This window comes from Schistocerca nitens, chromosome 6 (genome assembly GCF_023898315.1).
Source record: "Schistocerca nitens isolate TAMUIC-IGC-003100 chromosome 6, iqSchNite1.1, whole genome shotgun sequence".
NCBI lineage: Eukaryota > Metazoa > Arthropoda > Insecta > Orthoptera > Acrididae > Schistocerca > Schistocerca nitens.
In genome coordinates, this window is record NC_064619.1 from 341,934,955 (window position 1) to 341,962,946 (window position 27,992).

Here is a 27,992-nt window from a genome sequence, read left to right on the forward strand (position 1 = left end):
CCTGACATGACACAATGTTTTGCGCATGTCCATGTCAACAGTGAGGCCTGTTCCCTCTGTCCCAAGGCAAGCTTTATCTGCTGACAATAGCAGACCACTTCACGTGCTGGCCCGAGACAATGCCAAGACTGTCGCCACACCACTCGTTGACACATGGGTCGCACGGTATGGCTGCCCCAGTCGCATCAGAATGGATCACAGCCGGCAGTTTCCTATTTGCTGTTCAAACAAGTCGCCCAACTGTGTGATGTGCAGTTACACAGAACTGCCATCTGCCACCTAAAATCTAAAGGCACAGTTGAGCAGCTCCATCAAACACTAAAAACTACCCTAACCTGCCATGATGCAGCCTGGGCAAATCACTCCTGCTGATACTGCTCAGCCTGTGAGTAACATTGAAAGAAGAGATCAGCACTTCACCTGCTTACCTTATGTAAGGACAATCTCTCACCATCCCTGATTATTTTATGGAGAAAATACCATAAACATGCAACGCATCGGCCCCTCCACTGGCAGAACGTCCGCATACCCACATGGACTGCCTCCTATCGCACGGCACTGGCAAAATATTTGTACATGCCGACCTGCAGCACTGCACACACATGCTACATATTGACACAGTACAGCGACCACTTCGGCAGCTGTACTCAGGTCCACAATGTGTCATCACCTGTGGTGAGGGAACGTTTGACATTAAGTACTGCGACAAGCTGGCTAAAGTGTTAATTGACAGAGTCAAGCAAGCTTACATCTTGAATGCTCCTGCCACCATTCACTTCTTCGACCCAGTGGAAGACTGTTAATGGACAATGCTTCCTCCTCCATCACCGATCAAGACAGAGCCTGCATTCGTGGCTGCCAATGATGCACGCACAATGCCAGCTGTCATGCTGCCACGTGCGGCTCACCCCACTTTGCTCAGACCGAAGGCCCAGCCATCCAGGCTGCACTCACCCCAAGAGCCCAGGCCAACCCCACCACAGCCACCAGCAAACTACACTGCATCCGTTTCAAATGCCCGTGGTGTGTCTTTAACAGTCCTGCAGGCACCCCTGCTGTATACACCCTGTCTCCAGTGAGCTGAGTCATCAGCATGTCATCTATAGCTGAACTCTGGAAACCATCTCCCGTGCTTGGCTGCTTGCCCATTGCAGCTCCCGGTCTCATATTCATGTCCCTGTGCCTTCGCCACATCAGGCGTTGAGCCAGATTAGCTTACATGCCGGGTTTTTGTGTCCTTTCCCATCAGGCTCTGGACATCTCCCTCCGTACCACTGGGCTTGCCCGTCGCAATTCCAGGAACTGCGTTCGTGTGACGGCACCACTCTTACACGAGTATAGACACTTCGCGTGATCTCTGTACCTCCGCTGAGCTGAAGTATTGAGTCCGGACTGAATCCTACGCCACCCTACCGCAACCAAGTAAGTCTGAATTCTCAACAGTGAAACTCATAACTGTTTTATTTAGTTACCTTTTATTATCAGTGTCGTCAGCCGAAAGCTTAAATTGTAAGTCTTTTTTTTTTGTACCTATCTGCAACTCAGCATCTCCACTATATGGTGAGTAGCAACTTTCCTACTCATAATATTGTAACTATGCCTTCATAAAATATATTTTTGGTAATGAAATTTGTCATAAATAATTCATCACAATTTGAGAAAGAGTGATATACATAGCTGTAACACTATTGGGAAAAATGACTTTTATTACACATTGTTAAAGCTGTCAGTGGCTCAAAGAGGAATACAATAAGCAGCAATAAAAGGTTTTGATCATTTGTCCATAAATGTAAAATGTCTGACAGGTAGCAAAGTAAGTTTTAAATCTCCTGGACAACTGCTGCTCTTCCATTGACAAATTTCTACTTAAAATTTTGTAGCAAAATAAAAATGACAAAAAACCTTGTTTTAAGTGTAGGTGCATGAGTAGGGATAAAATAATGTTTTCATTAATGTTGACATTCATTAATGTTGACAGTCATGTATACATATCCCATAAACTGACTGGTTCCACATCATTTTGATGTCAGAATTGTTCAAGTGATCTATGGAACATGTAACTAACAGTTGGAACTGACCAACTCGTACAAACACCCAGGTGTAACACTTTGTAGGGATATGAAATGGAATGATCACATGGGCCCAGTCATGGGTGAAGCCGGGTTCAGACTTTGGTTTACTCATACAATATTGGGAAAGTGCAATCAGTGTACAAATGAGATTGCTTACAAATCACTTATGTGACCCTTGGATAGTGTTCAAGTATGTAGGACCATAGGACCAACAGGGGATACTATACATGTACAGAGAGGCACAGCACGGATGGTCACAGGTTTCTTTGACCCCATATGAGAGTGGCACAGTGTTTCTGAAGAAACTGCACTGGCAGACTCTTTAAGATAATTTTCAACTATCCCAAGAAAGCCTGCTTACAAAGTTTCAAGAATTGGCTTTTAATGATGACTAATAATATACAACAAACCCCTTTGTATCTCTATTATGGGGATAATGAGGACAAGCTCAGAGGCATTTAAACAATATGTAGCAGCCAAGATCACCACTACCCAGTGTAGTGCAATGTTGCGAATGCGTACTGACATGTGATTATTTTCGTGTCAATCTCTACAAGTGCTGTGTTTTGCAATGATGTCTTTGTTATTCTTTGGTGGAACATAGTACCTTCCTTGTTATAAAGAGTTACTTAGCTACAGGTTGAGCCTAGTTAATACTTTCGGGACAATACTACCTACAGATGGAATTTCTCAAACTGTATTCTCCATTGACAAGCTTTTCCTTTCTGTACATCTGAATTAAGTTTAAAAAAAATTCTCTTACAAGAATACGCTACAGAGACTGAAGACATAATCACTGCTCCTGTTGCAACGGGTGCTTACAAGAAACTTAAGATGGAACTGATCCACAATGTATGTGTCTCACAAGGAACACATCAGGTAAGTATTGACACAAGAAGACATAGGCGACAAGAGACTGTAGGAATATTTGAGAAATTTATGGAGTAAGGTTGACACCGATACTGTGCCTAATAGTCTTCTGCATACATTGTGGAGTAGTCATCTGGCACCTCAAGTGATTGTTATTATAAGCATCTCAAACCAACAAGGCATTGGATACAGTGGCTGAATTGGCCTATAAAATCCTCAATGCAATAACACCCGTGGCGTAAATGCAGGGACAGAATCATGCAACAGCTTGTCGATGCCCACTGCTACACGCACTGATTATGTTCTGGTGGCCAAGGTCAATTTGCTGGTTAAGCAGATAAGTGAGCTGTTGATTCGCCAACATTGCAGCAACGACGGAGGCCATTACAGCAAGAAATTGAGAAGCTTCTTGTCAAGTACCTCCTCAGCATCTGGGAGGACTCAACCCTCCATTTGTTGGTGCCAAAATGGTTCAAAAGGCTCTGAGCATTATGGGACTTAACATCTGAGGTCATCAGTCCCCTAGATCTTAGAACTACATAAAGCTAACTAATCTGAGGACAACTCACACATCCATGCCCAAGGCAGGATTCAAACCTGCAACCGTAGCAGCAGCGCGGTTCCGGACTGAAGTGCCTAGAACCGCTCGGCCACAACGGCCAGCTGTTGGTGTCACAAAAGATTTGGAGACCAGGTGTGTGAATCCACAATGCCCTGTGCTCACCTAAATGCCACTGCCAGTCTGAAGTAGGCCTATCAGCCGACTGCCCGGCTACGTCACAGTGAATGTTCATAAGTGAACTCAAGTCCGGACAAAAATATTTAGTGTACTTCTGTGCACACAGTAACACAGCAAATGACCACCAACCACCTTCTGCCTGACTGCAGCTAATAATTTTACATACTGATGTGTAGTACACTGCAAATCAAGTTGGATCTCTGTGGTGTGACCTGGCATGGGACGTTACAATTGTGGACATGTCGGTACTCATAATAGGGGTGAGACTTTTAGTCCATTACTAATTGTTGTGAATGCTCGGCTAGTTGATGACCTCACTGGCTTAATAACCTTGGGTTTCTGCTGAAATGTAGCAATGCAAATGGCCAAGCTCAAGCTTGTACACGCCACATGGACTTACTGCAGAAATTCCACCTTTCAGTAGTATTATCCCTGAAGCATTGTAGTGCTTCAAGAATTTCTGTGTAAATTCTAGAACCACTCGGCCTTCCACTGTCTCGAACACCCAATATTATAGTTGTCAGTGGGAGAAAGGAACCCTATTTACTGCACATCACCTGTCTGTGTGTGCAGATTTGAGGTTTATCATGAGACGACGACTGTAGACGCAGCGATCAAACGGCACCGACATGTGTTTGCCAGTCGCACCATGGAAGCCGTAGTGAAAGAACAAAGAGTGTTTATGTATTCTGTGGCGACACAAGGAGACTTACTTGACTGTGTTTGATTATGTGGAGAATGAGATTTATAAAAGTTTGATGTTTAACTATAGTCGTTAAGTGAAGCAAAAGAAACTATGTACATCTGCTTATTTTTATAAGCACAAAGAGTCTTGTGAAATTTCTGTTCCTAGCAAATATACTTCAGAGATGAAGAGCAAGGAGGTTGCAGCAGCAAGCTAACCAGCAGGGAAAGTCGACTGACCATCTCAAGTAAGTCGTATCGTTAAGGAAGTGGGACTTTACACACATACCTCACCACTTTAAGTTGTCCAAAGCGTTAGAGCATTAACTTACTTCGCCTGTAGTGAAGTAAGGTACTCTGTGGAAAAAGAGTGTGACAGAAATTAGATAGCATAGTTGTGGATGAAGAAAAAGAAGACTCCCATCCCCTCTCCCATAAAGAACTGCCAGAGTTGGTATTCATCAACTTCTAAACGTAAAGATGAACTATAGACAATTAAACATGGATGAGCCAGGTGATGACTTCAAGAACACATTTTGGCAGAAGGCTAATGCCTGTGCCTTCCCCAAACAATCTGAAGTTCCAAAACAAATACCGCCACTTGTGCTGCAAGTGAAAGATTTTCGCAGGGCAGGTTTAGTTGTATCATAGAGCCACTACTGTGTCGATCGAAATTTTGACTTAATGTTACGAATTAACACAAAGGGAGACAAGTTAATTATCTTATGGAGATACTCAACAGCTTGGGGCAATTCAACTATATTTTTAATTTTACTTTTCATTTGGATATCATAAAGAATTTTATTTCTTGCAAAGAACTGTCATGAAATGACCCTACAGAGTATGATTATAGCACACAAAAATTTTTCTTTTAGGGACATGGTCAATGGATGAATAGTGGGGCCATTTTGTGACACTACGATGTTTGTAAACACAAGAGCAAGAAAACACAAAGACCAAAATATTTATGTTGATGCAATAATGTATTCACTGAAAGTGTTAGTCTCATGCGTGTAGTTTTAATGGTAACACAATTCATTATCACATTTTTTTGATTTTCCTTCGGATTTGAGCATGCCTAGTCAGTTTGGTATGAGCACTTGCACTTAAGTCATGAATTACTTGCTACCCCACTCTCAAGCACCTCCTAGACCATGAGTAATGACAGCTTGATGCATGCGCTGACGACCTCTAATAGTAATGCATTTCACATAGGAATACTTCCTGCTGATCTAGAGTATATCAGAAACAGAGGAACTCTATTTAAAGCATCACAAAATTACCAATTTTTCAGTTTAATATGGCCTACAGCAACTTGTAGGGACCTGAAAATCAGAATGTACTTTGGCAAAGTTAGCATCCTTTGCGAAATTAGCATGTACTTTCGAGAAATTACTATGTATTTTTATATGAACAGAGAAGGTCTCTCTTGGTTGTGAAGTTATTTTTACTAAAATAATGCATTTTTCCCAGTTATGGCTTCTTCAGATTTTCTAAAAACAGCAAGTAAAGATGTATTTATACAAAATTAGGGGAAGGGTTCTAAGCAGCACTAAACTTCTGCACATTATTTAAAAATATTTAAATAAAGCAAATTAACAGTTACAAAGGCTATCATAGTATCACGTATCACTAGCTGGTAGTGGCGTTAGAACAATGGCAACAAGCATCTAAAGGAAGAACTGTTGAACAAGATACACTGGGACAAAACCCAGTGTATAAATTTAAGAGGACGAAAACAATGGATAAGTATATAAGGGCAAACATAAAGGGGATGAGATTAGTGTCCCATCGACAAGGAGGTCATTAGAGAGAGCACAAGCTTGGATTAGGAAAGGAAATCAGCCGTGCCCTTTTGAAGGAACCATCCCGGCATTTGCCTGAAGCGATTTAGGAAAACCTAAATCAGGATGGCCAGACACGGGTTTGAACTGTCGTCCTCCCGAATTCGAGTCCGGTGTTCTAACCACTGCACTACCTCACTTGGTGCATAAACAGGAGAAGGGGCACAGACAAATAATGTAACAGAAACTATCTTAAAACAGTGAGAGCCACCAGGTGAAATGCAATTTAGAGCCAAATACACATTGAATGTCCTGAATATCAGGTGACTAAACAGTCTAATAGATGGCTACATTGAAAATAGAGTGCACAGGAAAACCATGTCGCTCATATTAGTAGGACAAAACAGAAGGCACTAGTGTCAGTAAAACTTACACAAATCCAGGCATAAGACTATAAGAATAAGTGGCTACAGGCAAAACACAGCATCTTAACTAAAATGCGTGAGAGCACATAGGATAAAAAAAAATCAAAAAACAAACTAAGGTTAAGAAATATAATAAAATAAATGTTGCCATTATAACAATAAAGGCTACCAAGAGACTTATGCTTGGTTTTCATCTTTTTAAGTGTATAAACTTGGTTTTGTTTCAGTGTATCTTGTTCGACAGTTCTTCCTTTAGTTGGTTTATTACTATCGTCCTGATTAAATGCCCCATCAGCTGGTTATATGTGTTGTTTTGATAGCCTTTCAGTAGTGTTAATTTGCTTTTTTAAATTTTTTGAAGTAAGTTTAAAAAAAGTTTTGTGCAGCTAAGAACCATGCCCCCTGCCCTGTAATTTTGTGCAGTTGCACTCTTGTTTTTTCCTTTTCATTTAGAAAATCTGAAGAAGCTTAACCAGGTGAAATGCATTATTTGTAATAAAAATAACTCTGCAACTGAGACTGTCTTTTTATACAATTGTGGAGGTCTGTTGCTGTACCTCAGCCCATCATAGAATGGAATAAGCTTCACATGAATTTTTTAAGAAATTGGCAACTATTTGTGGTAAAACTATATCTTCTATTTTTTGTGTGTTTTAAGGAGTTTCTTGGCATTATTTTTCTATTCCCACCCAGTTTGATAACTTCAATACCTGCACAACATCAATTTCGTATCTATAGCATAAGACCTGATTAGCTTATTTCGGAAACATTTTGTAGGCAATCACAGCTGTGTGGCCTGTACTACACATAGAACCAATAAAGTCTTAGCTAGCTTTACAGGAAAACTTTCAATGCAGGCAAAATACATTGACTGAGCTTTTCTCCCAATTGCTATAGTGTGGATACTACAAAGCTGGCAGTCTCCCACAAATGTTAACAAATGAAAACATTGATCACCTGAGGGGAAAGAAATGGTGCAGGTGTAGAAGCCACGCCTCATTTTTGCAGGACGGTCGTGTTGTGTGCTTCTGTGATACCAGAACTGACACATGGTGACAAGAATCACCAATCCTTTCTGGTGTTGTGAGTGTTAGAGCATTCACTCACATTAAAATATGAAATGAAAACAATGATTCATACACAGTACAAAGCATTAAGTAACAGCTACAGCACTATTCCTTGTCAAGGTTGGCAACATCGCTAATGAGGTGGTTTAGGCCCAAACACTACTAGAATCTTACACAACTGTGGTTCAAAATACCCCATAAAAATGCGTTGCTTTGTTCTAAAATGCTACGTCCTACAGGGTGAACCCTATGTGGCTATATGCAGCATTTACCTTACAGTGACCATTCGACCTCCTACAGTTGATACGGGACCAGAGTGTAACTTACAAGTGCACTGATTAGTCGCATATATGCATTCTATTATCCAAAGGCATTCTTACACACTCTCTTTTTCCAAATTGGGCTTCGGCATATGTGAAATACCAGTAACCAAAAATATGTTACTTTTTCAATATTTCCCAGTACATGCAGATTTATCTCAGATAAAATAGCTCATCTGGACACAATCCTCTATGAAATAGCATTTAATCATGAATTTGCATTATGAGACAGAATTTGCATCTTTACCTGTATGTATCACAAATGCAAATTTTTCAGGCCCCTAGCAACATGCAAAAGAAAATCTGCAAATCCAGAATAGAAAACAGTTTTTTTCCAAAGATTCTTAACATGAACTAAATGAGAAAAATGGAATGGTGACTCAGTCAACCGCATGGTAAAAGCCGCTACACTTATCTGAGATTACAATGAATTATGAAATAAAATATCAAGCACCAGAAGGAGAAAACAGTACAAAAACAAAACATGAATGAAAAGTTAAAAATAAGAACACTCCACATAGGGTGACTGTGAAGCAATGTCTTTCACACTGTAGCAAGATATTTTTGGTTTTAAGAACAAATAAGAGGAGTTGAACTTGCAGAAAGTGTACAGTGAGACATTTCTCACAAATTTCAAAAATGAACTGCGAAGACAGAGGAATTCCAGAGAGGGCTCTTAAGTGCTCTTAACCTACCCAAAGAGCAGACGCAATTCAAATAAATGGTATGCACACACACACGAACAAATCAACTCTACAATTTTATTGTGCATGCAGCATAACACCCACTGAGAATGTTGTAAAGTGGCAGACTTAAGTGTACACACACAGTTCATGCACGCACAATTGTGAGTACTCTAAATTGACAGTAACCTTTCTTTCTGCTAGCTTTGAAGGCAGACACATACGTGGGATGGAGGCATGCCTCAGTAGTGTGTAAACAATACTTTAATACATTGCAGAGGCCTTAATATTCACTTACCTTCCTTGTGGTACAATGAAAGCTGCGAAGCGACGACTGGTCTCTCTCGAGTATGGCTGATCCAGTACATAAACAGTATAACGTGGTGTATCTTCATTAGGTCGATGCAAATCTAAAGATACTTCACCATGGCCTGCAACAGTGCCACGACTCAATCGGGCACATACCATTGCCGATTGCTGCACAGACCTCACAGCAATAACAACATCTGATTGTGTCTTTACTCTCTGAATTTGTTCACAAGTAAAGCACACTTCCAGAACCTGTAGAAAATTGTGCCCATTTTGTCATTAAAACTAAGGTCTTGGCAACTTTGTATATACATATTTTACATCTATATGAGAAATACAAAACATGTTATGGTAATAAGGAAATTTTTATTGTAACAGATAAAAGATATGGCCACAAAGGTAAAAAGGCACTTACATTAAGGACTAATGTAGCATGCGCAATATGCACAGTGACAGTCTTTGTGGTTTAAGAAGTGCCTAAATTAATGAAACATACGTAGATTATCAGTTGGTTTGTTAAATATGACAAATATAAAATTAAAACAATGGAATAGCAAAATTATGGAAAGGATAGATTGCTACTCATCATACAGCGGAGATGTTGAGTCACAGACAGGCACAACAAAAAGTGGTCTTTTTGTTTTACCTGTCTACGACTCAACATCTTCACCATATGGCGAGTAGTAATCTATCATTTTCGTAATTCTGTCACAAAATGCAGTAGAACGCTTATTCAACTGCACAGTCTAACTGACAAAAATGAATGTAAAGGAAAATAACAAAGAGAGAAAATTGTTAGATTATAAACTCAGTGCCAATAAAAGCAACAGATATCCTCAAGTTGAATGTGTGTTGTACGTAGCCTGTTTGGCCAGCCTGTCGGCAAGTTCGTTACCTGGGATTCCGACGTGACCTGGGGTCCAGACAAATACCACTGAACGACTGGACCACACCTGGGCATAGCTGGACTCCTGGATGGTTGGTACCAAAGGATGACGAGGGTACCACTTGTCGATAGCCTGTAGGCTACTCAAGGAGACAGCACACAGAAGAAACGACTCCCCAGGGTATGAATGGATGTGCTCAAGAGCACGAGATATAGCCACCACCTCTACAGTGAAAACACTGCAGCCATCAGGCAAGGAATGCTGTCCAATACGTCCTCCATGGACACACGAGAAGCTGACCTGAGCATCAGCCATTGAGCTGTCGATGAAAACCATTTCATGGCCTCGGTACATGTCAAGAATCAACAGGAAGTGGCAGCGGAGAGCTGAGGCGTTAACTGAGTCCTTAGGGCCATGTGTGTCCAGGCGAATCCGCGGCCTAGGTGTACACCATGGAGGTCTACGCGAATGGACCTGAAGTATAGGTAGTAAAGGCAAGGACTCCAGTTCAGATAGAAGGGATTGGACACGAATTGCAATTGTAAGCTCTGACCTGGGACACTGATGCAGGAGATGAACTGCCATGGATGGGAAAAGGAGACGGTCATTCGGATGCACGAGAGAACTACGAACATGTGCAATGTAACTGGCAAGCAGTTGTGCACACCTAACCTCCAATGGAGGGGGCCCCAGCCTCCACCAGGAGACTGGTCACTGGACTCATCCTAAAAGCTCCCGTCACTAGTCTGAACACCACAGTGGTGCGCTGGATCGAGTAAACGCAATGCTGAGGGTGCCACCGAACCATAAACCACATTCGCATAGTCAAGGCGGGATTGAACAAGGGCTCTGTAGAGCTGCAGCAGCATAGAGTGATCTGCATCCCAGTTGGTGTTGCTCAGGCAGCGAAGGGCATTGATGTGCACTTCCACTTAAGCTGACGAAGGTGAGGAAAACAAGTCAATCGGGTATCGAAAACCAGTCCTAAGAATCAATACATCTCCACTATAGTGAGTGGATCATCATTAAGGTAAAGTTCTTGTTCTGGATGAGCGGTACAATGCCAACAGAAGTGCATTACGCACAACTTTGCAGCCGAAAACTGAAAACCGTGGGCAAGAGCCCACGACTGCACCTTGTGTAGGTGCCGCTCAGCAACACCAGTACTGGTGGAGCAGTACGAAATGCAGAAGGTGTCTGCATACAGAGACGGTGCGACAGATGGCCCTACAGTTGATGCTAGACTGTTAATGACCACTAAAAATAGAGATAGATTCAATACAGAGCCCTGCAGGACCCCATTCTCCTGGATATGGGTGAACTATGGGACGCACCAACTTGGGCACGGAAAGTATGAAGCGACAGGAAATTTTGGGTAAAAAAAAGGGAGTGGGCCTGAGAGACCCCAGTCGTACAATGTGGCTAGGATATGATGTCGCCAGGTGGTGTCATACACTTTCTGTAAATCAAAAAAAAAAAAACAGCAACAAGGTGTTGGCGTCTGGAAAAGTCTGTTCGGATGGCAGACTCTAGGGAAACGAGATTATCAGTGGTAGAGCGCCCTGGTGGAAACTGCTGTGGCTTGGAGCCAGTAGGCCACATGACTCCAGGATCCAACCTAACCACTGACACTCCATACATTCTAGCAGCTTACAAAGAACGTTGGCGACGCTAATGGGCAGATAGCTATCTACACCAAGCGGGTTTTTGCCAGGCTTGAGCAATGGTATGATGGTGCTCTCCCGCCATTGTGATGGAAAGATGCCATCGCATCAGATCCAGTTGAAGATGAGGAGATGTCGCTTGTAGTCAGACGAGAGATGTTTAAGCATCTGACTGTGGATCAGATCTGACTCAGGAGCTGTGTTGGGGCAATGTGCATGAGAGGACTTTCCTTTGCATATGTCGTTTGAGAATGCAAAAGGCTGGGGGTAATTCTCTGATGCAGAGGCCCGAGCACAGTGCTCAGCAAAGAGCTCGCGTTGGTAGGTAACACGCCATTGATGGTAACGCCAGGAACAGCTGTTGGGGTCTGGTACCCAAAACCACATCTGATCTTCATCCAGACTTAGGAAGGTAACGTATGGCACCCAATGGTCGAGACATACCTTTCCAAACATTCCTGTTTCCACATTTTGATAAGCTGACGATTGCGGGCAGGGAGCCATTTAAAAGCTATTGGGTGCTCTAGGGAAGGGTGCCACTAATGTCCTGTAGAGCTCGCCAATGCTATCTAATTGCCTCAGCAACTTCCGGCGACCACCAAGGTACAGACTTTCTCTAGGGGAACCCCAAAGAATGAGGGATTACATTTTCCGATCGTTGTAGTTGCCTGTTCAACCACAACACCGATTGTACCATACCTGTTCAACCACGACATCGGTGGCACGATGTGGGAGAGTTTCAACGGTGACAAAATAGTTGGAGGCTACCCAGTCTGCTTTATTCAATGTCCATCTGAATAGGTGACCATGGGCATGATGCCAGGGGAGTGACAAGAAGAAGGGGAAGTGGTCACTACCGCGCAGGTCATCATGTGCGAGGGCACAGGCTCACTACATACTAAGTTCAGGTCATAGACAACTCCACCTGACAGACTATTATATTCTGCTACGGTTCTTGTAATACCCGCTGGAGCTGCGAAGGGCAGGGGTCAGCATTGCCGGGAACCAGGTTTCCTGGAGGTCAACGCAGAAAGCAGGTGTAAAGTGTAACAAGTGCCGTAGCTCAGCCAGGTGGTGGAAAAAAACCGCCTCATTTCCACTGGAGGATAATGTAATCGTGAGGCTGGGAAGGCATCAAGCACTCAATGAGGAAGTTTACGCCTCAAGGTCACCTGCCGCCATCGACTTATTTCCTGAGAAGTCTATATCCATTGTATCTGAGGGTCCAGTGAGATCTAGGTCCTCAGCAGATGCCAGAATCTCCACCCCATCTCAGACACAGAGCTTGTAGGTAGCAGTGGTGTGGGTGCCACTGCAATTCACTTGGTCTTGGGGGTCTTGTTTTTGGCTTTCTCTTGCTGCTCCTTGGGTTTCTCTGGCTGGGAGGGCTTCACTGTTTCAGTCTCAGGGACTCAGGATGATCATGAAGCCCTACAACCAGCTGCTTTAAACCTGAGAAGGGAGCTCAAGGGACCCCGTCCTAGTGAGAGAGCCGAAAAAAACTTACGCTTCTCCAACTAAGAAGTGGGGACTGGTGTCTGCGATGGTTGGGGGGCAGTGCTCCTGAGGTAGGTGGTGCGGGAACAACAGGGAGGGAAGTGCCCCCAACCATCAAGAGGGCAGGTGTAGTCTTCCGGTTTGGTTGGTTTAAAGGCGGGAGAAAGGACCAAACTAAGAGGTCATCGGTCCCTTGTTCCTAATAAAACAATGCCACAAGTGTGAGAATAAAATGGACGAAACATATAACACAAAACGGAAACATGAAAGCAGATTATAGTGGCTGGCCAACCACAAGAATAAAAAGGGAAAGCTAGCCAATCTGCAACACATTAAAACCTCCACCCTAAAAGCACTAGGGTGGAGGACACAGAGGGACAAAGGACATGCGCTAAAATCTACATAGAAGTATAAAACCCACTCTCACGGATAAAATGTAAAACTAAAGCTGCTGTGGAGGCACTGTTGCCTAACACCGAAGGCAGGGTGCTGGAAATGTTAAAAGTTTGCCGCAGAGCAGCTAAAAGTGGGCAGTCCAGCAAGAGGTGAACGACTGCCATTTGGGAGCCACAGCGATACTGAGGCAGGTCCTCGCGACGGAGTAGGTAACCATGCGTTAGCCACATATGGCCAAAGCGGAGCCGGCAGAGGACAAATGATTCTCTGTGAGTGGCTTGCATGGAAGACTTCCACACATTCATAGTCTCCTTAATGACACACAGTCTGTTGTGCATGCAGTTATGCCATTCTGTCTCCCAATGATGGAAAACCCTGTGGTGTAAGACAAAAAGCAGGTCAGCTTTGGAGATGCCTATCTCCAGCAGCGGTTTCCATGTCGCCTGTTTGGCCAGCCTGTTGGCAAGACTGTTACAGGGGATTCCGACGTGTCCTGGGGTCCACACAAACACCACGGAATGGCAGGACTGTTCCAGGGCATAGATGGACTACTGAGTGGACTTGGGTAGTACTGGTTGATAACTGGTAGGCTGCTCAATGAGTCAGGACACAGGAGAAATGACGCGCCAGGGCATGAGCGGATGTACTCAAGAGCACAAGATATTGCCGCCAGCTCTCCAGTTAAAACACTGCAGCCAACCGGCAAGGAGTGCTGCTCAATATGTCCTCCATGAACATATGTGAAACCTACGTGACCATCAGCCACTGAGCCTTCGGTGTAAACTACTTCAGAGCCCCGGAACACGTCAAGAATCTAGAGGAAGTGACAGCGGAGAGCGGTGAGGTTAACGGAGTCCTTAGGGCCATGCAAAAGGTCCACATGAAGCTGTGGCCGAGGCGTACATTACGGAGGCGTAAGTGAACAGACTGCAAGTAGTGGTGGTAACGGGGAAGACTGCAGTTTGGAGAGAAGGGACCACATGAGAACCGCAACCGTTAGCCCCGATCTGGGCCGCTGGTGCAGGAGATGGACTGCCGCGGGCAGAAAAAGGAGACAGTAATTCGGATGCTCAGGGGAACTAAGAATGTGTGCTGCATAACTGGCGAGCAGTTGCGCACATCTGATCTACAGTGCTGGGACACCAGCCTCCACCAGTACGCTGGTCACTGGACTCGTCCTAAAATCTCCTGTCGCTAATCGAACCCCACAGTGGTGCACATGGTTGAGTAAATGCAAAGCTAAAGGCACTGCCGAACCATAAACCACACTCCCTTAGTCAATTCGGGATTGGACAAGGGCTCTGTAGAGCTGCAGCAACGTAGATCAATCTGCACCCCAATTGGTGTTGCTCAGGTAACGGAGTGCATTGACGTGCTGCCAGCACTTCTGCTTAAGCTGACAAAGATGAGGGAGCCAAGTCAATCGAGTGTTGAAAACCAATCCTAGGAATTGATAGTCTCCACTACATTGAGTGGATTGTCATTAAGGTAAAGTGCAGGTTCTGGATGAACAACATGACGCCGACAGAAGTGCATTGCATAACACACGACTTTGCAGCTGAAAACTGGAAGCCTAGGGCTAGAGCCCATTACTGCGCCTTGTGGATGGCTCCCTGGAGGCGCTGCATGGCAACAACAGTATTGGAGCAGCAGTACGAAATGCAAAAGTCGTCTGCATACAGAGAATGTGAGACGAAGGGCCCCGACAGCTGCTGCTAGACCGTTAATGGCCACTAAAAATAGAGAGACACTCAATACAGAACCCTGCAGGACTCCATTCCATTCTCCTGGATATGGGTGGAACTATGGATGTCACCAACTTAGACATAGGAAGTACGGAGCGACAGGAAGTTCTGGATAAAAAAATCTGTGTGATGTCGCTAAGTCGTGTCATATGCGTTATGTAAGTAAAAAAGACAGCAATCAGGTGTTGAAGTCTGGAAAAGGCTGTTCAGATGACAGACTCAATGGACACAAGATTATCAGTGGTTGAGCGACCCTGACAGAAGCCGCCCTGACATGGAGCCAGTAAGCCATGTGACTCCAGGACTAAACCCAACTGCCAACGTACCATACGTTCCTGCAGCTTACAAAGAACATTGGGGAGACTGATGGGCCAATAGCTATCCACATCAAGCGGGTTTTTACCAGGTTTGAGCACCGAAATGATGGTGCTCTAGTGCTCCCCTGCCATTGCGATGGAAAGACGATATCACGCCAGATCCGGTTGAAGATGACAAGAAGATGTCGCTTGTAGTCAGATGAGAAATGTTTAATCATCTGGCTGTGGATGGGATTGGGCCAAGGAGCTGTGTTGGGGCAATGTGAAAGGGCACTGAGGTGCTCCCACTCTGTAAATGGGGCAATGTAGGATCCACTGCAGCGTGTAGTGAATGAGAGGACGTTCAGTTCCAGCCACCGTTTGAGTGTGCGAAAGGCTGGGGGGTAATTCTCCGAAGCAGAGGCTCGAGCAAAGTTCTCGGCAATCGTGTTTGTGTCAGTACATAACCTGCCATTTATGGTAACACTGGTGACAGGTGTTTGGGCCTGATACCTGGAAAGACGTTTTATCTTTGCCCAGACTTGGGAAGGTGCCATGTGGCACCCAATGGTAGAGACGTCTCTCTCCCAACACCACTCCTTCCCTTGTTTGATAAGGTAGTGAACACGGGCACGGAGCTGTTTAAAGGCTACGAGGTGCTCCAGGGAAGGGTGCCCCTTATGCCGTTTTAGAGCTTGCCAACGCTCCTTAATTGCTTCAGCGACTTCCGGCGACCACCAAGGGACTGCCTTACATTTTGGACACCCTAAAGAGCAAGGGATCACGTTTTCTGCCACAGAAACAATTGTGCTAGTCACCCGCTCAACCATTACATCAATGTTACCGTGTGGGGGGGATTCAGCGGTGACAGCAGAGGTGAAAGTTCCCCAGTCTGCCTTGTTCAAAGCCCATCTGGGCAGGTGTCCATGTGCCTGACGCTGGGGCATTGACAGGAAGATGGGGAAGTGGTCACTACCACACAGGTCGTCATGTGCTCTCCAGTGGATACATGGGAGAAGTCCTGGGCTGCTAATTGATAAATCAATGGCAGAGTAACGACCATGAGCCACACTGAAATGTGTGGTGGCCTTACTATTTAAGAGGCAGAGTTCGAATTGCGACAGTAAATTTTTCACACCTATGCCTCAGCCAGTAAGCACGGTACCACCCCACAAGGGGTTATGGGCATTAAAATCTCCCGGAAGTAGAAAAGGTTTAGTGAGTTGATCAATTAGTGCAGCTAATACATTCAAGGGTACTGCACCATCTGGAGGAAGATATACATTGCAGACAGTTATTTCCTGCATCATCCTTATTCTGACAGCCATAGCTTCAAGAAGGGTTTGAAGGGACACATGTTCACTACAGACCGAATTTAGGACATAAATGCTAACTCCACCTGACATTCTATTATAGTCACTAAGGTAATATCCCCTATAGCAGCAGAGGGCAGGGGTCCGCATTGCTGGGAACCAAGTTTCCTGGAGAGCAATGCAGATAGCAGGTGTAAAGCTTAACAGTTGCCGTAGCTCAGCCAGGCGGTGGAAAAAACCACTGAAATTCCACTGGATGATGACATTGTGAGACTGTGAAGGCATGGAACATTCAATGAGGCAGTTTCGCCTCAGAGTCATCCGCTGCCACTGATTTATTGGCTGGGTAGTCTATACCCATCGTGTCTGAGGGTCTGGCGAGATCCAGGTCCTCAGCAGATGCCAAAATCTCCACCCCATCTTCAGACAGAGCTTGTAGGTTGCGGTGGTGAGGGTGTCACCACAATTTCCTTAGTCTTAGGGGTTTTCTTTTTGGATTTCTCTCACTGCTCCTTGGGTTTCCCTGGCTGGGAGGACTCCACTGGCTCAGTTTCCGGGACTGAGGATGAGTGTGAAGCCCTACGACCAGCTGCTTTTGGGCTCTTCAGCCACTGGCGGGTGTCGTCTTTCCCACTAGAAGAAACCTGGGAAGGGAGTGACCCAAAGGACCTCTTCCTAGTGAGCGAAGTTGAAGAAGACTTACAGTTCTCCGGCTTAGAAGTGGGGATGGACGTCCCTGATGGTTGGGGGGGGGGGGGGGGGGGGTTTGCTCCCGAAGTAGGTGGTGCAGGAGCAACAGGGAGGTTGGTTGGTTTGTGGGATTAAAGGGACCAGACTGCTACGGTCATCGGTCCCTTATTCCAAGCACTAAAAACACCCACAGAGAGTAAAAGCGATCAACAGAAAAGAGCACAGACAACACAGAACAAGAGAAACTGAGACAAAGACCAGACAAAACGAACTAAAATCACACAGAGTGTGACGGTGGTTGGCCGACCATAGAAATAAAAAAGGAAAAGCCAACCACTTAAAACACATTAAAAAATCAGTGTAAAACCGGAGGCCAAAGGCCAGAATCAACACAAAACAATAAAATAAAACACAAACACTCAGGTTAAATGATAAAAACCCCCTGCCCGAATAAAACGTAAAACTAAGCCAGCCATAGCAGGGTCATCAGATAAAAGGGCAGGGAGCGTGTCAGGCAGTGCGAATGTCTGCCTAAGCACAGCTAAAAGCGGACACTCCAATAAAATGTGCACCACAGAGAAAACGGAGCCGCAGTGACACAGAGGTGGGTCCTCACGGCGCAATAAGTGGCCGTGTGTCAGCCGAGTGTGCCCAATGCGCAGCCGGCAGAGGACAACAGACTCCTGGTGGGAGACCCTTGACGCCTTGATACGACGGAGTTTGTTTGGTACGGGCAGGTGGCGCCATTCAGCGTCCCATAAATCGAAAATTTTGCAGCGTAATAGTGCCCGCGAATCAGTCGCCGGGAGGCCAATCTCAAGAGGTGGTTGACTGGTGGCCTCTTTCGCCAGACAGTCAACATTCTCATTCCCCGGGAACCCAACATGGCCTGGGGTCCAAACAAAGACCACAGAGCGGCCGCAACGGTCAAGAGTAGATAGGGACTCCTGGATAGCCGTCACCAGACGGGAACGAGGGAAACACTGGTCGAGAGCTGGTAAACTGCTCAGGGAGTCGCTACAGATAACGAAGGACTCACCTGAGCAGGAGCGGAGATACTCTAGAGCTCGAAAGATGGCGACCAGCTCAGCAGTGTAAACGCTGCAGCCAGCCGCCAATGAACGTTGTTCGGAATGGTCCCCTAGAGTGAGCGCATAACCGACACGACCAGCAACCATCGAACCGTCAGTGTAAACAATTCCAGAGCCCTGATACGTGGCCAGGATGGAATAAAAGCAGCGGCGGAAGGTCTCTGGAGGGACTGAGTCCTTCGGGCCCTGTGCCAAGTCGAGCCGAAGGTAAGGGCGAGGAACACACCATGGGGGTGTACGCAAAGTGGCCCGGAAAGGAGGTGGAACAGGGAAAAATCCAAGCCCGGAGAGAAGCTCCTTGACGCGCACGGCGATCGGACAACCCGACCGGGGCTGACATTCTGGCAGATGGACGACTGACTGCGGGAACAGCACACGGTAATTTGGATGCCCGGGCAAGCTAAAAACATGGGCAGCATAAGCAGCCAGTAATTGTTGGCGTCGTAACCGCAGTGGAGGGACACCTGCCTCCACTAGTATGCTGTCCACAGGGCTGGTGCGGAAGGAACCAGTGGCAAGGCGTATCCCGCTGTGGAGAATTGGGTCCAGCACCCGCAACGCAGACGGGGATGCTGAGCCATAAGCCAGGCACCCATAATCCAGACGGGACTGGATTAACGCCTGGTAGAGCCGTAACAGGGTAGAGCGGTCGGCGCCCCAGCGGGTGTGGCTCAAACATCGCAGAGCATTGAGATGCCGCCAACATGCCTGTTTGAGCTGCCGGATATGAGGCAGCCAAGTCAACCGGGCATCGAAAACCACCCCCAAAAACCTGTGTGATTCCACCACTGAAAGAAGTTCGCCGTTAAGAGAAAGCTGTGGCTCCGGGTGGACAGTACGTCACCGGCAGAAATGCATAATGCAGGTCTTGGCTGCCGAAAACTGGAACCCATGAGCTACAGCCCAAGACTGCGCCTTGCGGATAGCGCCCTGTAGCTGACGTTCAACAGCTGCAATGTCAGTAGAGCTGTAGTAAAGGCAGAAGTCGTCAGCATACAGGGAAGCGGAGACTGAATTTCCCAGGGCCGCAGCGAGCCCGTTAATGGCTATTAAAAACAGGCAGACACTTAAAACAGAACCCTGTGGCACACCGGTCTCCTGGACGTGGGAGGAACTATATGAGGCCGCGACTTGCACGCGGAAGGTACGATACGACAGAAAATTTCTGATAAAGATCGGCAGAGGGCCCCGAAGACCCCACCCATGAAGCGTAGAAAGGATGTGATGACGCCATGTCTTATCGTACGCCTTCCGCATGTCGAAAAAGACAGCGACCAGATGCTGACGGCGGGCAAAGGCAGTACGGATGGCCGACTCCAGGCTCACCGGATTGTCTGCGGCGGAGCGGCCTTTACGGAACCCACCCTGAGACGGAGCCAGAAGGCCCCGAGACTCCAGTACCCAATTCAAGCGCCAGCTCACCATCGGTTCGAGAAGCTTGCAAAGAACGTTGGTGAGGCTAATGGGGCGGTAGCTGTCCACCTCCAAAGGGCTCTTGCCCGGTTTCAAAACGGGGATGACAATGCTTTCCCGCCATTGCGACGGAAACTCACCCTCGACCCAGAGACGGTTGTAAAGGTCGAGGAGGCGTCGCTTGCAGTCCACTGAAAGGTGTTTCAGCATCTGACAGTGGATGCAATCAGGCCCAGGAGCGGTATCAGGGCAAGCGGCAAGGGCACTGTGAAATTCCCACTCACTGAATGGAGCATTGTAAGATTCAGAAGCGTGGGTGCGAAAAGAAAGGCTCCGACGTTCCATCCGCTCTTTAATGGAGCGTAAGGCCTGGCGGTAATTCGCAGAAGCGGAACTCATAGCAAAATGCTCGGCTAAGCGGTTTGCAATGATGTCGGAGTCAGTACAAACTGCTCCATTCAGTGAGAGCGCAGGGACACTGACAGGGGTCCGATAGCCGTAGACGCGTCGAATCTTGGCCCAGACCTGCGATGGAGTGACATGGAGGCCAATGGTGGACACATACTGCTCCCAGCACTCCTTCTTGCCTTGGTGGATAAGGAGGCGGGCCCGCACACGCAGCCGTTTGAACGCGATAAGGTGGTCTATGGAGGGATGTCGCTTGTGACGCTGGAGTGCTCGCCGGCGATCTTTAATCGCTTCAGCGATCTCAGGCGACCACCAAGGCACAGCCCTCCGCCGAGGGGACCCAGAAGAACGGGGAATGGCAGATTCGGCGGCAGTAACGATGCCGGTGGTGACCGATTGAACCACCGCATCAATGTCATCAGTAGAGGGAGGCTCAAGAGCGGCAGTGGAGGAGAACAAGGCCCAGTCAGCCTCATTCATAGCCCATCTACTAGGGCGCCCAGAAGAGTGACGCTGTGGTAGTGACAGAAAGATCAGAAAGTGGTCACTACCACACAGGTCGTCATGCACACTCCATTGGACAGACGCAAGAGTCTAGGGCTACAGATTGAAAGTTCAATGGCGGAGTATGTGCCATGCGCCACACTGAAGTGTGTGAAGGCACCATCATTTAACAGCGAGAGATCGAGCTGTGACAATAAATGCTCAACGATGGCGCCTCGACCTGTTGCCACTGACCCACCCCACAGAGGGTTGTGGGCGTTGAAGTCGCCCAATAGCAAGAAAGGTGGCGGCAATTGGGCTACCAGTGCAGCCAGGACATGCTGCGAGACATCACCATCCGGTGGAAGGTAAAGACTGCAGACGGTAACAGCCTGTGGCGTCCACACCCGAACAGCGACAGCCTCTAAAGGTGTTTGGAGAGGGACAGACTCGCTGTGCAGAGTGTGAAGGACATAGATGCAGACGCCACCAGACACCCTTTCATAAGCTGCTTGGTTCTTATAAAAACCCCGATAGCCACGGAGGGCGGGGGTTCGCATTGCTGGAAACCAAGTTTCCTGAAGAGCAATGCAGAAGAAAGGGTGAAGGCTGATAAGTTGGCGGAGCTCAGCTAGATGGTGGAAGAAACCGCTGCAGTTCCACTGGAGGATGGTATTGTCCATGGCGGAGAAAGGCGTGACGGGACTGGGAAGGCAGATTACGCCGCTGGGTCACCTGCTGCCTCCGATTGAGCACCTGTGCTAGTGCTATCCATGGCGTCTGAGGGACCGGCGAGATCGAGGTCCTCAGCGGACGCCAGAATCTCCACCTCGTCCTCAGACGCAGAGCCGGAAGGTGGCGGTGGGGTGGCTGCCACCGCGAATTCCTTGGGCTTAGAGCTCTTCTTCTTGGATTTCTCACGCTGCTCCTTGGGTTTAACTGGCTGGGAGGGCTTCACCGATTCAGTCTCCGGGACCGAGGAGGATCGTGAAGCCCTTCGACCAGCTGATTGCGGGCACTTACGCCACTGTCGGTCGTCAGCCTTCCCACTGGTGGAAACCTGGGAAGGGAGGGACCCAAGAGACCCCTTGCGAGCGTGAGAAGCCGAAGAAGTTGGACACTTCTCCGGCTTAGAAGCAGGGACGGATGTCCCTGACGGGGGGGATGGTGTTGCCCCTGAGGTAGGTGGCGCAGGAGCAACCCGGTGGGTAGAGCCCCCCACTGGCAAGGGGGCAGGAGGAGTTGTACCACTCAGCGATCCGGCCAGAAGTCGCGAAACTGATGGGGCGAGCACAGGTGTTGTAGCAGCGGCGTAGGATGATGTCATTCTCATGGGATGTAATCGGTCGTATTTCCTTTTGGCCTCAGTATAAGTCAGTCGGTCCAGGGTCTTATATTCCATGATTTTGCGTTCTTTCTGGAAGATTCTGCAGTCTGGCGAGCAAGGTGAATGGTGCTCCCCGCAGTTGACACAGATGGGAGGCGGGGCACATGGAGTATTGGGATGAGACGGGCGTCCACAATCTCGACATGTGAGGCTGGAAGTGCAGCGGGAAGACATATGGCCGAACTTCCAGCACTTGAAGCACCGCATCGGGGGAGGAATATAGGGCCTGACGTCACATGGGTAGACCATCACCTTGACCTTTTCCGGTAACTTATCACCCTCGAAGGCCAAGATGAAGGAACCGGTAGCTATCTGATTTTCCTTCGGACCCCGATGAACGCACCGGACGAAATGTACACCTCTGCGCTCTAAGTTGGCGCGCAGCTCATCATCAGACTGCAAAAGAAGGTCCTTATGGTAAATAGCTCCCTGGACCATATTTAAACTCTTATGCGGTGTGATCGTAACAGCAACATCCCCCAACTTGTCACAAGCAAGTAACCGTCGTGACTGGGCAGAGGATGCCATTTGTATCAGGACCGATCCACAGCGCATTTTTGACAAGCCCTCCACCTCCCCAAACTTGTCCTCTAAATGCTTGACGAAGAACTGAGGCTTTGTGGAGAGAAAAGACTCCCCATCAGCTCTCGTACAAACTAAGAATCGGGGCGAATAACTGCTACTGCCATCCTGAGATTTACGTTCCTCCCACGGTGAGGCCAGGGAGGGGAACGTTTTCTGAGCGTTAAATTGAGCCCGAGAACGCTTAGAGACTGCTGGCGGCTGGCCACCAGCGAGAGACGATGTACCACGCTTCATTGCGGGTCATCCGCCCTGATGCCACCTACTCCGACCAAGGGCCCTCCCCACGGGCGCCACCCAGCCACAGCAAAGGCCACCTGGCAGGATGGCCATTGCCGGGAGTCCCGATACCCCAGGAGGATAGGCATCTACTCCTTGGCATACGTGGGGAGTTAACGGCGCAGGCATCAGTAGAGCGATCCCTGTGTTGTCAGGGGGCTACAACCAAGAGGGTACATGGTGGCCCCACCACAACGGACTGGCTACCGTGCTGGATCTTAGGTGCAAGAAAGTCCAAGGTCGTCGTTGCAGTTAAAAGCAACACTGCAGAGTGCAGCGTGGTAATCGTACCCAGGGACACCATTGCAACGACGAAAAGGCCGGCTAAAGGTCTCAATGCACGACGGATACAGTGCACCATGTAAGGGCGCCCTTCCCCAATTGGCTCGCTCTTCGGAATAATTTAGAAAGATGGAGGTCAAACCCGAGAGGGGACCATCACATAAGGCCGAAACATTTGAGACTCCTTTTAGTCGCCTCTTACGACAGGCAGGAATACCGCGGGCCTATTCTTATCCCCGAACCCGCAGGGGGGGGGCAACAGGGAGGGAAATGCCCCCCCACCATCGAAGGGGCAGGTGTAGTCTTGCGGCTCTGAGAGGTGACCTCAGTTGGTGGTGCTGATAATGCCAGAACTGTTGTAGTGGCAGCGTAAGACGATGTTATATGCAGAGGATGCAGGTGTTCAAATTTTCTCTTAGCCTCAGTGTAGCTCAGTCTGTCCAGGGTCTTGTACTCCATGATTTTCCTTTCTTTCTGGAGAATCCCGCAGTCAGGCGAGCAAGGCGAATGATACTCTCCACAGTTGGCACAGATGGGAGGCGGGGCACATGGAGTATTGGGATGTGATGGGCGTCCGCAATCTTGGCACGTGATGCTGAAAATATAGCGGAATGACATATGGCCGTTCCCCAGCACTTAAAGCACCGCATCGGGGGAGGGATATATGGCTTGACATCATAGCGGTAGACCATCACCTTGACCTTCTCAGGCAATGCATCACCCTCGAAGGATGAAGGCACCGGCGGCAATCTCATTATCCCTCGGACCCCTATGGACACACCAGACGAAATGAACACCTCGGCGCTCTAAGTTCGCATGCAGCTCGTCGTCAGACTGCAAAAGAAGGTCCCTGTGGAATATAATACCCTGGACCATATTTAAGCTCTTATGTGGCCTGATGGTAATAGAAACATACCCCAGCGTGTCAAAAGCAAGTAATGCCCGTGAATGGGCCGTTTTTATCAAGACTGACCCTGACCACATTTTTGACTAGCCCTCCACCTCCCCAAACTTGTCCTCTAAATGCTCAACAAAAAACCGAGGCTTCATTGAAACAAAGGAGTCCCCATCAGCTGTCATACATATTAGATACCAGGGCAAACAAGGTTCGCTGCCGTCCTTAGCCTGGCATCCCTCCCATGGTGTGGCCAGGGAGGGAAATGATTTAGGGTCGTACTTCCTAGCATTGTACTGTGACTTGGAACACTTGGAGATGGCTGGTGTGTGATCACCAGCAAGTGATGATGTGGTACGCTTCATTGCGTGCCATCTGCCCAGATGCGACCCGCTCCGACCAGGAGCCCTCTCCATGGGCACCACCCAGCTGCAACAAAGGCAGGATGGCCACTGCTGGGAGTCCCGTTGCCCCCGGGTGACGAGCATCTACTCCTTGGCATTCATGGGGAGTTAACGGCACAGGCATCAGCAGAGCTGATCCCTGTGTGGTCAGGGGGCTACAACCTACAGGGTACATGGTGGCCCCACCACAACGGACTGGCTACCGTGCGGGATATCAGGTGCAGCCAAGCAAACAGGTCCTTTATCATCGTCAGCACAGAAAATGATACTGCACAGTGGATGGAGGAAAATACATGCAGGAGGGCGACCTCGCCCAACAGCTGGAGAATGAGCAGAAGTGTAGATCCATGTCGACGAAGGATGCGAGAAGTCTCAGCACATGATGGACACGATGCACTATATAAGGCGCCCTTCCCCAATTGGTTCACTCTTTGGGAAAATTTGAAAACTGGAGGTCAAAACCTACAGGGGACCATCACAAAGGCCAAAATGTGTGAGACTCCTGTTAGTCGCCTCTTATGACAGGCAGGGAATACATCGGACCTATTCTAACCCCCGGACCCGCACGTGGGGATGTTAAACTGGTGCAAAATACAAATGTAGAATATGTAGGATGAGAGAAAATAACTAACTAGCTGCTAATCACTGAAGCAAGAGCAACCACAGAGATCAAAGATGGGGAACTGAAGAGAGGACATTAATCAAAAACTGTGGCCACATGAGAGAAAAGCAGAAGATCGAAAATGGGGCACTGAGGAGAGGACAGTAATCAAAAAATGCAACCATATGCGAGAGAAGCAGACAAAGAAAGAACTGGAAATATCAAAAAGCAAAATCTTGAGTAAAATGCAGGTTAAATATAAAGAAGAAAAAAGGAAAGCAATAATAGGACACAGATGAGAGCAAAGTTGTTGGATAAAGGTTAAGTAAAAGACTGATGAAATCTACAAGTTGTGAGCACCCACCCACTCACACCCACAAAATGAAATATTGTTGGCTTGGTCTACCAGTATTATTTATAAACATACAATGGTGTGTTGGTTACGAAACACAGTCAGCAACTGAGATTTACAACATTATGCCATAAAGATATGTATACCAATCAAGGTATTGGCAGAAAAAGTGATGAACCTAAATTTAATAAGAAACTGACTGTTCATGCTACCTAATGTTTCCGAATGCATCACATGATAGCTAGTAGATCCATATGTACCACTAGAAAGGGCTGCCTACTTTATAAATTGTTTAGTCTTATTCTACTTTTGTTCTTGCCTTTGAAATTAACCAAATATAAACATTCAATATCTCAACATACACTTTTGTGGGGTAGCACTTTCTTCTCCCAACCCCACCAATTCTTACTGTATCAGAAATTTTGTTCCCAAAATAATGGACTAACAAACAACTACGAATATTACTAGTTTAATAACATCTGTATGTTTCCTTACTGGTGTTGCATTGGCCAGTTTCTTAAACTTAGTGCAAATTACTACAAAAACGGGGAAGGCAGGTCCATCTCCATCAGGTGATTTTCTTTCAGCTTCAATACACCTGCAAACTCTGAACATCCACCCTGCAGCTGGGAAGTACTCCAACAGTTTCAGAAGGATGTGTTCTTGAAGTAAAGAGACACAGACATAACGGCCACCCACCCGCAGGACACGATCTATCTCCTGTACAATAATAATAAGAAAAAGAGAAAGATTTAATATATTTTAATGGATGTCATTAATGCAAGATAAAAGTTTCAAGTATAAAAAATTGTACTTACACTGAATAATTTATCTATTCTCTTCTGAACTTCTTCACTGTTGTCCGGCATCAAAGCATCAAGTGTTCCTTTGTCGAGGACAACACTGAACTCATTATCATCGAATGTCATATGTAAGGCATCCATCTGTTTATAAACCATATCTGGCCGATCCTTGCCATGTGTTTCAATCATCTGCCGTATAACAACATGACTAATGTCTATATTTGTTAGATGCCTATTAAAAACAAAACACAGATCAGTATTGGTGATAAATGTTGTCTTTATAACTCTACTATAATGCAATTATTTATCAACTAATGATTGGTTGCTCACTGTAATGAACAATGAAATACATACTAAAATGGCATTTTCCATTTATTCCATAATATCACAAAAATATAGTCTATCAGGCATCAAGATTTGGATTTTACAATATAAAGGAAGGGGAAATGCCTTTATTTAGGCCTACTTATTCAAGTGTTAATTATGCCATAGAATATCATCTGCAGAGTCTGCTGGTCTCTCATTTATTTTAGTCATCTGAAGTTAGTAAAGCAAGCATCTCTAAAGCTTTCTAGCAAATACCAACCACAGTCCGAGGCAGCAGCTTGCATGAAATGTGATAGATTAGTTTGATGTTCCATGGATCATTTGCATGATAGAACTCAATGATGTGGAAGAACGAGTCACTATATATCCACATCACAAATTATATAAGGCTGCATGCTGATATGGACAAGCCATCACACCCCCCCCTTTCTAGGTATAAGTTAGTAATTCCTACCCGTGCCCTTTTACACACTACAATAGAATTTCTTCAACACAATAGTTATCAATGACAATTTTTCAGCTTGCTTTCAAATATTACTTTGCTGTCTGTCAGACTTTTATATTAATGGGTACATAACGGAAAATTTTGGGTGCAGCATGGTGCACACCTTTTTTGTATTAAAGACATTCTTAATTTGGAGTAATTAATGTCATTTTCTTCTTCCACCACTGCAATTATGTACATAATTGTTCCTTTTGAACTGCAGTGAATTATTTACAACAAACTATGAGGGAATACATGTAGACAGGACATCCACTGGTCGGCTACACCATCAATCCCATAAAACTTCATTTCATATAGGAGAATATTGTGATTCACAAAACATTAGACAGGGTGCAGAAAGCATCAACTAGCAATACTTCGTTATTTAATGCTTGTAAAATTTGATGAGTGAATGTGTAAATGGCATTCTCAGTAGAGCAACCTTCTTGAAATCCAAACCGTTATTTACTGAAGATAATATTGTTGCTTAGGTGGGATACTACTCCAGAATACGGTACATCACTTTCTCACACATCCTGAACTACAATGTCATTAATGAAGAACTGTACTGACATCTCTCCTATCAACTTTCTTAGAGTTATTTAACAGTCACATATTTCAATATCTCAAGAAAAATGCCTCGAGTTAGTCATACATTACATATTTCAGATAATGAAGTAGAACTTATTATATTATCCTACCTGCAAATCAACTTTAGGGGGTCCCAACTTCAAAAATGAAAAGTGAAAGAGACTTCACA

At 46.5% G+C, this 27,992-nt stretch overlaps 1 protein-coding gene across 1 annotated transcript in view; it reads right to left on the reverse strand.

Annotated features, from left to right (window-relative positions):
- Window positions 1-27,992, reverse strand: part of LOC126262651 (eEF1A lysine and N-terminal methyltransferase homolog) — an 85,953-nt gene that overhangs the window by 46,398 nt on the left and 11,563 nt on the right. Inside the window, exons 3-5 of the mRNA XM_049959420.1 lie at window positions 26,437-26,653; window positions 26,114-26,338; window positions 8,943-9,205 (exon numbers count right to left, since the gene is read on the reverse strand). Of these exons, the coding sequence (XP_049815377.1) occupies window positions 8,943-9,205; window positions 26,114-26,338; window positions 26,437-26,653 (705 nt within the window). The remainder of the gene's footprint in view (window positions 1-8,942; window positions 9,206-26,113; window positions 26,339-26,436; window positions 26,654-27,992) is intronic.